Source organism: Mobula birostris, chromosome 2, assembly GCF_030028105.1.
Source record: "Mobula birostris isolate sMobBir1 chromosome 2, sMobBir1.hap1, whole genome shotgun sequence".
Taxonomy (NCBI): domain Eukaryota; kingdom Metazoa; phylum Chordata; class Chondrichthyes; order Myliobatiformes; family Myliobatidae; genus Mobula; species Mobula birostris.
This window is the reverse complement of record NC_092371.1, coordinates 168803804-168817855: the sequence shown is the minus strand read 5'-3', so window position 1 is coordinate 168817855 and position 14052 is coordinate 168803804. Positions and strand designations below refer to the sequence as shown.

At 41.3% G+C, this 14052-nt stretch overlaps 1 protein-coding gene across 6 annotated transcripts in view; it reads right to left on the bottom strand.

The window, feature by feature from the left end:
- The window catches only part of disc1 (DISC1 scaffold protein), a 203031-nt gene extending 199891 nt beyond the window's left edge, over positions 1-3140 (bottom strand). For 3 of the 6 annotated variants that reach the window (XR_011884992.1, XM_072251070.1, XM_072251071.1), the window contains exon 1: positions 2865-3138. Coding sequence is in view for 3 of the 6 variants with exons in the window: in XM_072251070.1 (XP_072107171.1) it covers positions 2865-2979 (115 nt within the window). In the remaining 3 variants the exon portion in view is untranslated. Of the gene's footprint in view, positions 1-2864 lie in introns of all 6 variants that reach the window. The other 3 variants (XR_011884993.1, XR_011884994.1, XM_072251069.1) reach the window with 2 other exon arrangements.
- Positions 3141-14052: the final 10912 nt, after the last annotated feature.

The window sequence follows — 14052 nt, the reverse complement described above, 5'->3', positions numbered from 1 at the left end:
ACCAAGTAGTGATATCATAGCTACACAAAGTAGATTTATTATCTCATTATGTATACATTATACAACCTTGAGATTCATCTTCTTACAAATAGCCTCAAAACAAAGAAACCCAAATGAACCCAGAGAAAAAGACAGACAAACACCCAATGTGGAGAGAAAAAAAAAACAAATCATGCAAGCAGTAAGAGTAGCATTTAGAATGAAAGTGAGTCCTCAAACACGAAGCCTGGAGCAGCCGGAGCAGGCCACAGCCACAGCCACAGGCTCAGCATCAGTGTCAATTCAGCCCATAACAAAGTAAATGTCGCGGAGCCTGCAGACACGGAGCCTGGAGCAGGCCATGGCCTCAGTCTCAGTGTAGTGAAGAGCACAGTAAACGTCCTGGAGCAACAAGCAGAACTGTCCTGACCCTCACCTCTGGTCACAACACCCTACTTTTTCAATCCATCTGGCCCAACGTTTAAATCGTCCAAACATCGTGTTGTTCCTCTCTTTAGGACCCGGGCTCTGTCACATCGATATGCTTTGGACCTGGACCCTGCCGCCATGTTTCAGCCTGTACCGAACCATTCCAAACCGGCCTGGTGCTGAGATCGATCAAGCCTCACTCTCAGCTTAGGTGGATGAGCCTCAAACTGCCTCTCCTCTGCTCCAATTTTGTTGACTCTACTTGCTCTGGGTTTTCTTTGAATATGCCTGGAACTCGCCACAACTTTGCCTCACTCACCCCACATGCTTCGACCCTCAACTGAGACTCACCTTTGCCTCCGTTGTTTGCAATGATCGCTTACCATAGTTTTTTTTTTAAACGGAAAAAGTGTAATTAATGAAATATTTCGTTGTATTTCTTGTTTTGGTAACCAACATTAAGTTGTCATTCACCTTAAACCAGAAGTTTTTTTTCCTTTATTTTAAATTAGGGTAATTTTGCTTAAGTCTTGGTTTCCCTAGTATCCTGAACTATAGACTCTGCCTTTATCAATCTCAGTGACTGAACTTCCAAAGTCCTTTGGTAAATTGGTTCATTATAATCACATGTATCAAGGTACAGCCAAAAATTTGGCTTGTATACCATGTGTATACATTAATTCATTACAACAATGCATTGAGGTAGTACAAAGTAAAATAGAGTGCAAAACAAAGTGTTAAAGTTGCACAATAAGGGCAGTGCAGATAGACAATAAAGTGCAAGGTCAAAACAAGGTAGATTTTGATGTCAAGAGTCTATTCTTATCATACCAGGGAACTGTTCAATAGTCTGAGAGCAGCAGGACCAAAGCTATCTTTGAGCCTGTTGGTACATGCTTTCAGGCTTTTGTATTTTCTGCCCAACAGGAGGGGGAAGAAGAGAGAATGTCTAGATGGGGGAGAAAAAAAAATACAATGATTCACTCCCTTCTGGGTGAAAAAAAGTCTTCTCGTTTTGGTCTGAATGACAGTTATGAGTTTGTGACTTTCTAGATTTACTCTATCAAACACCACTAGAATTCTGTGTAATTCAGAGATCACCTATAGTCCAGAGAGAGTAGACCCAATTTGTTTAATCTCATGTTTCAAACCAAAACTGGAAATTTTTTTTTCACATTATGTTCCATGTACATGCCCTTGCCCGTTCATATAGCTCCTGAGATCTCACAGCCACCCAAATTTGTACCACCAAACCTGAATATATTACATATAACAGACCCTGTGAACAGCTGAGACCCTAGCATTCATTTCCATGACATTTCACCCATCGCGCTTATTTTTGCCCACTCTTAAACCATGTTATTGCATCCCACTGTGTTCAGTTCTGGTCATCTCACTACAGGAAACAGTGGATACTATAAAAAGAGTGCAGAGGAGATTCATAAGAATGATGCCTGGATTGGAGAGCATGCCTTATGAGAATAGGTTGAGTGAACTTGGCCTTTTCTCCTTGGAGTAACGGTGGATGAGAGGTGACTTGTCAGAGGTGTATAAGATGATGAGAGGCATTAATCATGTGGATACCCAGAGGCTTCTCCCCAGGGCCGAAATGGCTAACATGCGGAGGCAGTTTTAAGATGCTTGGAAGTAGGTACAGGGGGGATATTAGGAGTAAGTTTTTCCACACAGAGAGTGGTGGGTGTAGAATGCACTGCTAGTGGTGGTGGTTGAAGCAGGTATAATAGGGTTTTTTAAGAGACTCTTAGATAGGTTCATGGAACTTAGAAAAATATAGGGCTATGCAGTAGGGTAATTCTAGGCAGTTTCTAGAGTAGGTTACATGATTGGTTCAACATTGTGGACCGAGGTGTCTATAATGGGCTGTAGATTTCTATGTTCTAGATGATAGTTAACACAGACCAAATGGGCCAAAAGCCCTGTTTTTGTGCTGTAGTGTTCCATGACTCCACTATATCCTTCATTGGTATGCAGGTCATGAAATAGAGGGGATTGTTCAGCTCCAGTCCCATTATTTTCACCAATACTACTTATTTCATTCTGGTGCTAATTTCTTTCATCTCATTCACTCTTGACCTGATGTTCTTCACTGTTTCTGGGTGGAAAACTCGTCTGTGGCAGGTGCAAGAGAACACAAGGGCTAAAGACAGAGCTCAGGTCCCGTATATTTGATTAAATCACTCAAATCCGCCAGTTTTAAAATATGAATTGCAAGTATCAATAATTATGAAAAACGCCAAAATACACTGGATGTCACTATCCCTATTGTAAACGGGGAAGGCTCATTAGTCACGCTTGTAAGATTTAGGATCAACACTGAAAAGGGTGTGGCTGAACCGAAGAAGCCAAGTGCTGAGCCCTTGCACCAATTGACCGCGGTTATTACCATTATAACCTCAGCCCTGCGCCGATGCCCAGCCCGTTAATAGTAATTTTACCTCGTTCCTGCGGCCGTTGTTCTCGAGGCCCACCGCCGCTGCCGGGAACGGAGGCCAATCGAGAGGGAAATGTCGGCGAATCCCGGACGGTCATGACGTTCATACCGGCGAACATCCTCGCCGTGCGGCCCGGGCTAGGCGCGAGCTCCCTCACCCCCGCGGCCACTCGCGCGCTGCACCCCGTTAGGTTTGAATTCTTGCGCCGTGCGCTGTGGTCCGCTCCATCCGATTCTCGGGCGCTCCATCCGGTCAATCAAACCTGACTCCCCTCCTCTTCCCCCGACCGGATCGCATCCCCGGCCCGCACACGCTCTCTGAGGCAGCAAGTCTACTCTGCTCAGGCTCGTGTTCTTAATATTATTCATTATTATTTATTGTATTTGCATACTTTGTCTTCTTTTGCACATGTGTTATCTGTCCGTCTTTGTGTTTAATTCAGTATTATCAGAGTACGTATATGATGGCATATACGTACTTTGATAAATTTACTTTGAACATTAGGTCTGTGATTTTGGAGGGTTAAAGTCAGCATCGACTGTAGTAATTACATGTATTTACAGTTTTGCACCTTTAATGTTGAAAACTGAGGACATTTCCGTCAAAAATTTGGACAGTTTCATTTTAGATCAAGTTTAATTCGTGATTTGGTATCCCACAATTATATCATGTGCACTACCTTAATCCTGCTTTCATTATTAACCTAAATTTCTTATAGAAGAATATGGTGTACAGCACATTACAGGCCATTTGGCCCATAAAAATGCTGATTTTTTTTAACCTACCTCAAGATCAATCCAAACCTCTCCTTCTACATAGTCCTCCATTTTTCCTTCATCCTGTGCCCATTTTAGAGTGTCTTAAATGTTCCTAATATATTTGCTCCACTGCCACTTTTGGCCGCACATTCCAAGCACCCAAGTTTCTTCTAACACCCCCTCCCTAATTATAACCCCTGACATTAGTCATTTTCACCTGGGGTAAAAGTCTCTCGCTCGCCAAACAATCTTATCATCTTGCACATCTCTATTAAGTGTCCTCTCATCCTCTTTCACTCCAAAGAGAAAAGCCCTAGCTCACTCAGCCCTTCCTCATAAGACGTGCTGTCTTAGACTAACATTATAGCATTTAACTTCTGAACAGGAATTTTTCTTTTACTGAATTGGATGTGATGTGATAACTCTACCTGATGAATCTTATTCAAGACATGAGAATTGAGGACTCTAGGGTCCCGAAAGTGGGAGTCACTGTTACCAGTTCTGTGAGCAATTTTTTTAAAAATTCAGCGATGAAACCTTGGTGAAGTACTTCAAGTAGAGTTTATTGATGTCCCAAAACCTGTATGCATAACTGGTTCTATAATTATTCTGTATTCAGAAAGTATTTAGTACACTTTGGTAAAATCTGATGTATTGATATCAATCATATGACCTCAATAAGAGACATACCCGCAGATACTAAAGAGATGTGTGATGAAAATTCATTCCTTAGATCATCATATAATTAACTACTGTTGGAAGAGTCACAGAACAGCAGTGAGCTAAGCCAAGAGGTTGTCAGTTTTCCAACTGAGGAGCAAAATCAAAATTGGAGGTAGGCACACAGCTAAGGAAGTCAAACTAACCAAGCAGGCTAGTCAACAGATAAAAGTGTAATGACTGTACATTTACACACATATATTTTCAAAGAGGTAAAATAGTTTAGTGTGCTTATGTGTAATATATAATGATCATATGGGTACAGAACAAAATAATGATGCATGCAAATACCATTTTCTGAGATGCCTCCCGAATCAGGATAAATTGGCATAATCCTTTTGAAGCTCTTGGTATTCTGTAGTAGCATTTACCACCATTCTCAGCCTAGTGCAAGGTCCAGCATAACATATACACTCAGTAGCTACCTCCTGTACCTCATAGCATGATCACTGTTATGTTTGTGATCGTTGGCTTCAAGGTTCAACATATTCAGAGATGTTCTTCTGCACACCACTGTTGTAATACATGGTTATTACTGTTACTGTCACTTTCCTGTGAGCTTGAACCAGACTGGCCATTCTCTTATTAATAAAACACTTTTGCCCAAAGAACTGCTACCCACTGGATGATTTTTTTAGTTTTTGCATCATTCTGTCTAAACTCTGGAGTAGGGGTTCCCAACATTTTTATGTCATGGACCAATACCATTAAGCAAGGGGTCCATGTCTCTAGAGTTTAGAGACGTGTGTAAAAATCCCAGGAGATCAGCAGTTTCTAAGATACTCAAATCACTCGTCTGGCACCAACAAGCATTCCATGGTCAAAGTCGCCTTGATCACATTTTTTCCCCATTCTGATGTTTGGTCTGAATGAGAATTGAACTGCTTGACCATTTTTGCATGCATTTATTCATTGAGTTGCTGCCACATACTCAGTTTCCTTTTGAAAGACATTCTTCAATCTATTCTCATCAGACAGACTAGATACGAGAGCAGATCTGGGGCGATCTCACATGAGCCTTAAAATATAATTAATAATCAGCAAGTCAGACAATACACCTGGGGAAGGAGGAGTTTGTTTCTGAGAGAAAATCCTGTTTCTCTCTCTACATATGCTGTCCCAGCTGCTGAGTACTTGCAGCATTTTCTGTTTTTATTTCAGATTTCCAATATCTGAGGTTTTTTTTATATTGTCATGTGCCAGTGATAATAAACCTGATTCTGATTCCGCTTTTGTTTTTCAATCAGTTCAGCCCCTATCTTTAAAGACAGTGCAAGTTTGAGAGGCCAAATGGTCGAGTTCTGTCCCTATTTCTTAGGCTGGTTTTAGTCAACGGTACATATTGTGTTATTTGTTCAAATGTGTGCTTCATTGAAATCCTAGTCTTTTAACCATCTTTCCCACAGAAACTATGGGAAAGATTATTCCAGTCAGTGATGTACTCTCACTTTATTGATGAGGATGCGCATTGTCAGAAATTCTATGTTTCAAATTCTATTTCAGTTCCTTTCTGTTCATAGAAACATAGAAAACATAGAAAACCTACAGCACAATACAGGCCATTGTGCCCACAAAGTTGTGTGGAAAATGTCCCTACCTTAGAAATTACTAGGCTTACCTATAGCCCTCTATTTTTCTAAGCTCCATGTACCCATCCAAATGTCTCTTAAAAGACCTATTGTATCCGCCTCCACCACCATTGCCGGCAGCCCATTCCATGCACTCTCCACTCCCTGAGTAAAAAACTTACCCCTGGCCTCTCCTCTGTACCTACTCCCCAGCACCTTAAACCTGTGTCCTCTTGAGACAACCATTTCAGCCCTGGGAAAAAGCCTCTGACTATCCACATGATCAATGCCTCTCATCATTTTGTACACCTCTAACAGGTCACCTCTCATCCTCCGTCGCTCCAAGGAGAAAAGGCCAAGTTCACTCAACTTATTCTCATAAGGCATGCTCCCCAATCCAGGCAACATCCTTGTAAATCTCCTCTGCACCCTTTCTATGGCTTCCACATCCTTCCTGTAGTGAGGCAACCAGAACTGAGCACAGTACTCCAAGTGGGGTCTGACGAGGGTCTGATATAACTACAACATTACCTCTCGGCTCCTAAATTCAATTCCACGATTGATGAAGGCCAATACACCGTACGCGTACTTAACCACAGAGTCAACCTGTGCAGTTGCTTTGAGTATCCTGTGGACTTGGACCTCAAGATCCCTCTGATCCTCCACACTGCCAAGAGTCTTACCATTAATACTATATTCTGCCATCATATTTGACCTACCAAAATGAACCACCTCATACTTATCTGGGTTGAACTCCATCTGCCACTTCTCAGCCCAGCTTTGCATCTTATCAATGTCCCGCTGTAACCTCTGACAACCCTCCACACTATCCATAACACCTCCAACCTTTGTGTCATCAGCAAACTTACTAACCCATCCCTCCACTTCCTCATCCAGGTCATTTATAAAAATCACAAAGAGTAGGGGGTCCCAGAACAGATCCCTGAGGCACACTACTGGTGACCGACCTCCTTACAGAATATGACCCGTCTACAACCACTCTTTGCCTTCTGTGGGCAAGCCAGTTCTGGGTCCACAAAGCAATGTTCCCTTGGATTCCATGACTCCTTATTTTTTCAATGAGCCTTGCATGGGGTACCTTATCAAATGCCTTGCTGAAATCCATATACACTACATCTACTGCTCTTCCTTCATCAATGTGTTTAGTGACATCCTCAGAATCTTCAATCAGGCTCATAAGGCACGACCTTCCCTGGACAAAGCCATGCTGACTATTCCTAATCATATTATACCTCTCCAAATGTTCATAAATCCTGCCTCTCAGGATCTTCTCCATCAGCTTATCAACCACTGAAGTAAGACTCACTGGTCTATAATTTCCTAGGCTACCTTTACTCCCTTTCTTGAATAAAGGAACAATATCCGCAACCCTCCAATACTCTGGAACCTCTCCTGTCCCCATTGATGATGCAAAGATTATCACCAGAGGCTCAGCAATCTTCTCCCTCGCCTGGGGTACATCATATCCAGTCCCAGTGACTTATCCAACTTTATGCTTTCCAAAAGCTCCGGCACATCCTCCTTCTTAATATCTACACACTTTTTCAGTTCTGCCCACAAATTTTCCAACAGATTGAGATCAGGGCTTTGTGATGGCCACTCCAATACCTTGACTTTGTTGTCCTTAAGCAATTTTGCTACAACTTTGGAGGTATGCTTGGGGTCATTGTCCATTTGGAAGACCCATTTGCAACCGAGCTTTAACTTCCTGGCTGATGTCTTGAGACATAATTTTCCTTCCTCATGATGCCATCTATTTTGTGAAGTGCACCAGTCCAACCTGCAGCAAAGCACCCCCACAACATGATGCTGCCATCCCCATGCTTCATGGTTGTGATGGTGTTCTTTGGCTTGCAAGCCTCACCCTTTTTCCTCCAAACATAACGATGGTCATTATGGCCAAAAAAATTCAATTTTTGTTTCATCAGACCAGAGGACATTTCTCCAAAAAGTAAGATCTTTGTCCCCATGTGCATTTGCAAACTGTGGTCTGGCTTTTTAATGGCAGTTTTGGAGCAGTGGCTTCTTCCTTGCTGAGCAGCTTTTCAGGTTATGTCGACATAGGACTCGTTTTACTGTGGATATAGATACTTGTCTACCTGTTTCCTCCAGCATCTTCACAAGGTCCTTTGTTTTTGTTCTGGGACTGATTTGCACTTTTCGCGCCAAAGTACGTTCATCTCTAGGAGACAGAATGTGTCTCCTTCCTGAGCAGTATGATGGCTGCGTGGTCCTATGGTGTTTATACTAGCGTACTATTGTTTGTACAGATGAAAGTTGCACCTTCAGGCATTTGGAAATTGCTCCCAAGGATGAACCAGATTTGACATCATTTTCTGACCTCAATCCGATAGAAGGTTTGTGGGCAGAACTGAAAAAGTATGCGCGAGCAAGGAGGCCTACAAACCTGACTCAGTTACACCAGTTCTGTCTGGAGGAATGGAACAAAATTCCAGCAACTTACTGTGAGAAGCTTGTGGAAGGCTGCCCAAAATATTTGACCTAAGTTAAACAATTTAAAGGCAATGCTACCAAATACTAAAAAGTGTATGTAGACTTCTGACCTACTGGGAAAGTGATGAAAGAAATGAAAGTTGAAATAAATCATTCTTTCTACTATTATTCTGACATTTCACATTCTTAAAATAAAGTAGTGATCCTAACTGACCTAAGACGGAATGTTTTCTAGGATTAAATGTCAGGAATTGTGAAAAACAGAGTTTAAATGTATTTGGCTAAGGTGTATGTAAACTTCTGACTTCAACTGTACATGCTTAAGCTTTTCAGTCTGCTGCAAGTCATCACTACAATTACCAAGATCCTTTTCCATAATGAATACTGAAGTAAAGTATTCATTAAGTACCTCTGCTATCTCCTCCGGTTTCAGAAACACTTTCCCAGTGTCACACTTGATAGGTCCTATTCTTTCACATCTTATCCTCTTGCTTGTCACATAGATAGAACACCTTGGGATTTTCCTTAATCCTGCCCAGCAAGGCCTTCTCATGGCCCCTTCTGGCTCTCCAAATATCCTTCTTAAGCTCCTTCCTATTAGCCTTATAATCTTCTAGATCTCTAACATTACCTACCTCTCTGAGCTTTTTGTAAGCTTTTCTTTTCTTCTTGACTAGATTTATTACAGCCTTTGTACACCACAGTTCCTGTACCCTACCATAACTTCCCTGTCTCATTGGAACATACCTATGCAGAACTCCACACAAATATCCCCTGAACATTTGCCACATTTCTCTGAGAATATCTGTTTCCAATTTAAGCTTCCAATTTCCTGACTGATAGCCTCATAATTCTCCTTGCTCCAATTAAATGCTTTTCTAACTTGTCTGTTTCTATCCCTCTCTTCAATGCTATTGTAAAGGATATAGAATTATGATCACTATCTCCAAAATGCTGTCCCACTGAGAGATCTGACACCTGACCAGGTTCATTTCCCAATACCAAATCAAGTACAGTCTCTCCTCTTGTAGGCTTATCTACATATTGTGTCAAGAAACCTTCCTGAACACACCTAACAAACTCCATCCCATCTAAACCCCTTGCTCTAGGGAGATGCCAATCAATATTTGGGAAATTAAAATCTCCATCATGACAACTCTGTTATTATTACACCTTTCCAGGATCTGTTTTCCTATCTGCTCCTCGATATCCCTGTTACTATTGGGTGGCCTATAAAAAACACCCGGTAAAGTTATTGACCCCTTCCTGTTCCTAACCTCCATCCACAGAGACTCCGTAGACAATCCCTCCATGGTATCTACCTTTTCTGCAGCCATGACACTATCTCTGATCAACAGTGCCACGCTCCCACCTCTTTTTCCTCCTTCCCTGTCCTTTCTGAAACATCTAAAACTGAGCGCTTGAAATAACCATTCCTGTCCCTGAGCCATCCAAGTCTCTGTAATGGCCACCACATCATAGCTCCAAGTACTGATCCATGCTCTAAGCTCATCCGCCTTGTTCACAACACTTTTTGCGTTAAAATAGACACATCTCAAACCTTCGGTCTGAGCGAGTCCCTTCTCTATCACCTGCCTATCCTCCCTCTCGCATTGTCTACAAGCTTTCTCTATTTGTGAGCCAACCTCCTTTTCCCCAGTGTCTTCAGTTTGGTTCCCATCCCTCAACAATTCTAGTTTAAACTCTCCCCAGTAGCCTTAGCAAACCTCCCCGCCAGGATGTTGGTCCCCCTGGGATTCAAGTGCAACCCATCCTTTCCTTTCTTCTGTTTCAGTGAATGTAAGATTCCAGACTCTACCAGTATTTCCTCAAATGCCATTAAAATCTGATTATGGTTGCCATCATTTTTATTGCTATCTTGACAATCCTGATGTGCACAAGTTGTCTTCATTAAAGGAGTGTCTAAACTCCCATGCAGTTCATTGTACAGGCTATTCTCAAGGAACAAACAGGTTCCAAATTTTTAAAGTACCTTTAATGTTGATTTTGTCTGTCAGTTGGAAAATCACTATTGATGCTGACCATTCCTCCACCATATTGTAATGAATGGCATCAAGTCACATTGTTCAAAGTTCAAAGTAAATTTATTATCAAAATCACCACATACTACCCTGCAATTAATTTTCTTACAGGCATTCACAGTAGAACAACTAAATTCAACAGAATCAATGAAAATTACACGCAAGCAAAGACTGACAAACAATATGCAAAAGACAAACTGTGCAATTAAAAAAGACAAATCAAAAAAAAAACGGTAAGACTAATAAGAAAGAAATGTGAAGAAACTAGTTCTGCAAGTCATAAGATGAACATTAATAACTTGAGAATGATCTGCCTGTGAAATGTTTTGGAACATTTCGTGAACAAGGGCAAGGTATGGTGTGTTGGCATTCATCAACCATGGAACTGAGTTCAAGAGCCGTGAGGTAATGTTACAGTTAGACGGGACCTTGGTCAGACCCCATTTGGAGTACTGTGTTCAGTTCTGGTCACCTCACTACAGGAAGGATGTGGATACTGTAGAGAGAGTGCAGAGGAGATTTACAGGGATGTTGCCTGGAATGGAGGGCATACCTTATGAAAATAGGTTCAGTGAACTTGGTGTTTTCTCCTTGGAGCAACGGAGTATGAGAGGTGACCTGATAGAGGTGTATAAGATGATGAGGGGCATTGATCATGTGGATAGTCAGAGGCTTTTCCCCAGGGCTGAAATGGATAACATGAGGTGGCACAGTTTTAAGGTGCTTGAAAGTAGGTATAGAGGATATGTCAGGGGTAAGTTTTTCACACAGAGAGTGGTGGGTGCGTGGAATGCACTGCCGGCAGCGGCGGTGGAAGCGGATACAGTAGGGTCTTTCAAGAGCCTATTAGATAGGTACATGGAGCTTATAAAAATAGAGGGCTGTGCGCTAGGGAAATTCTAGACAGTTTCTAGAGTAGGTTACATGGTGGGCTGAAGGGCCTGTAATGTGCTATAGATTTCTATTTTCTATTGAAGAGTAAGGGTTAAATCATTCTCATCCAAAAGGTGCCTGTATTTACCAGTTTTAGACACCGGATGTCACTATTCAAAATGATGAATGCACTATCCATTCTGTGTCCTATTATAATGTCTCACTCCAGAAACTATTGTGCAGAAATTCTGCTTTTAGTTTTATTTTCTCATTGTCAGTCTGTACTGATTTAAAGTTGCTTTTCATTGAAACCACAGTCCCTTGACTACATTTTAGCCAAGACTTTATCTTCATTAATGAACACGAGATTCTGCAGATGCTGGAAGTCTTGAGCAAACGCTCGGAGAACTCAGGAGGTCAGGCAGCAACTACGGAGGGGAATAAACAGTGGATGTTTTGGGCCAGGACCCTTAATCTGTTTTGATAAGAGTGTTGCATTTTCAAAGATCCTTTCTTTCAGAAGAGATGACAGCAAATCCATACTGATTGAACAATTTTACCATACTTAACCAAATGAGGTTACCATGTTGGTGCAGCATCAGCATGTGTGGCTAGTATCACTGTGGTTTTCCGTCCACATCCCTTACTCTTGAGTTTTTAACCTACAGCTGCAGAGCCATGAGGAAATCAGTTGTTCCCTCAAAGGAAAGATATGTCATCTAGTTTCTGTAATTACTAGTGGCTAGCATAAGTGAACATAAAGGGTGGATACACCCATCTATAGTCATTGCCTGCACTGAAGAATGAAGAGGCAACAATGTTACCAACTGAGTAAAGACCAGTATGCGGAAGTTACTACCAGTGATGGAAACCACAAAACCAGTTACAGGCTCTTAGAACAGAACTGAACTACAGCACAGAACTGGCCCCTTGGCCCATATAGTCTGTGTCAAACTATTAATCCACCTCATCCCATGACCTCTACCGGACCATAGTTCTCTATACCCTTATCATCCATGTACTGATCCGAATTTCTGTTAAGTGTTGAAATCGAAACCACTTCTGCTGGTAGCTCGCCCCACGCTCACACCACCCTTCGAGTGAAGAAGTTCCCCTTTAACATTTCACCTTTCACCCTCAACCCACGACCTTCTAGTTCTAGTCTCACCCAACCTCAGTGAGAAAAGCCTGTTTGCATTTATCCTATCTATACCCCTCATAATTTTCTATACTTCTGTCAAATCTTCTCTTATTCTCCCTTGCTCCAGGGAATAAAGTTTAACCTTTTCCCTATAACTCAGATCCTCAAGTCCCAGCAATGTCCTTGTAATTTTTCTCTGCATTCTTCTAATCTTATTGATATCTTTCCTGTAGGGGGTGACAACTTCAATAATCATCTAATTTACTGACAAAATAAAATTGCTGTCCCTACCTAATCTCTTCTAAGGTCACCTCACAACTACAACTTCGAAAGGTCTACCAATAAATAGAATAGGGTTGAGCAATAAATGTTGGCTTCACTGTTTATACAAAACCCCGTTGGAGAAGGGGGTGGTGTATGCACAAATATTAAAAATCTAATTGTCTCCTGCTTGACCCCACTACTTTTCTGACACTTCATCATTTCAATGATACTTTTCAGATTCTACCCACTCTTGGCTTCTGCATTTCTTGGCCCTCAGCATTGTTAAGGATCTCACCCATCTGTCCAACAATCTCTTTGCCCCTCTACCATCAGGCAGGAAGTACCCTGTAGCATTAGGATAAGGACTGTTAGGATGGGAAACAGCTTCTTCCCACAGGCCAATAGACTACTGAACTCCCTGCCACCACCCAGGTCTCATCACTTGTGAAGCGCCAGTAGCATTATACTGTTTACATTTTAACATGTGGTATAAACACACCTTATACAAAATGACAATTTTCCAGAATATATTTTATTATTTGTTAATTTATTTGTGGTAATACAGTGGATTCCAGTTAACTGTGCCGTTGGTTAATCAGGATAGCTGCTTATTTGGGATAACTCTTAAGAACAAAAACTAACCAAGGAAATAGCCGGGATTCTCTTCTTTTATTTGCAGCACTATGCCGCTTAATTGGTACAGGAGACAGTTGCCAAACAGTTTCTAACTAGCATCAGTCACATGCACTACAATGTGCTTAGAGCAACCAATTTTTAAATAGTTTCAGTTGTGTGTGTATTGTGTTCAAGAAACAATGATTTGTTTCACTGATAGTTGGAAAGAAATAAGCAGTAAGACAATTCAGAACTGTTTTGCTCACTGTGGTTTCAGCATTCAGGCCTAGTTTGCCAGAAACGGCCTGGAGTGAAAATGAAATTATTTCCCTACTTAAGCACGTTAGGAACTATGAAGAATTTAAAGGTATCAACAAGCATCTTGAATGTTACAATGAAAATGAAGATTTGGAGGATTTAATCGTTAAAAGCATTGTATGAAGGCAGTCCATTATCTACACTTGGTGCCTGCTCTGAATTTGTTCATTTACAGTCAATCAGAAGAACACAGCAGCATACACTGCATTAATTCCTCCATTGATAACTCTTAAGAACTAATACACCTTTTTAATACTGTAGCAGTATCAATTGTGTTCTAATTTGTTCTGTTTTTTTATTTAAATACCTAAGTTGTTATTCAGTTCAATGGTGGTAATAAATTGTCTTTATTATACCTTTTAAACTATTTCCATGAAACTTCAGATAATTGGGGCAGCTGCTTAACTGGGCCAAAAG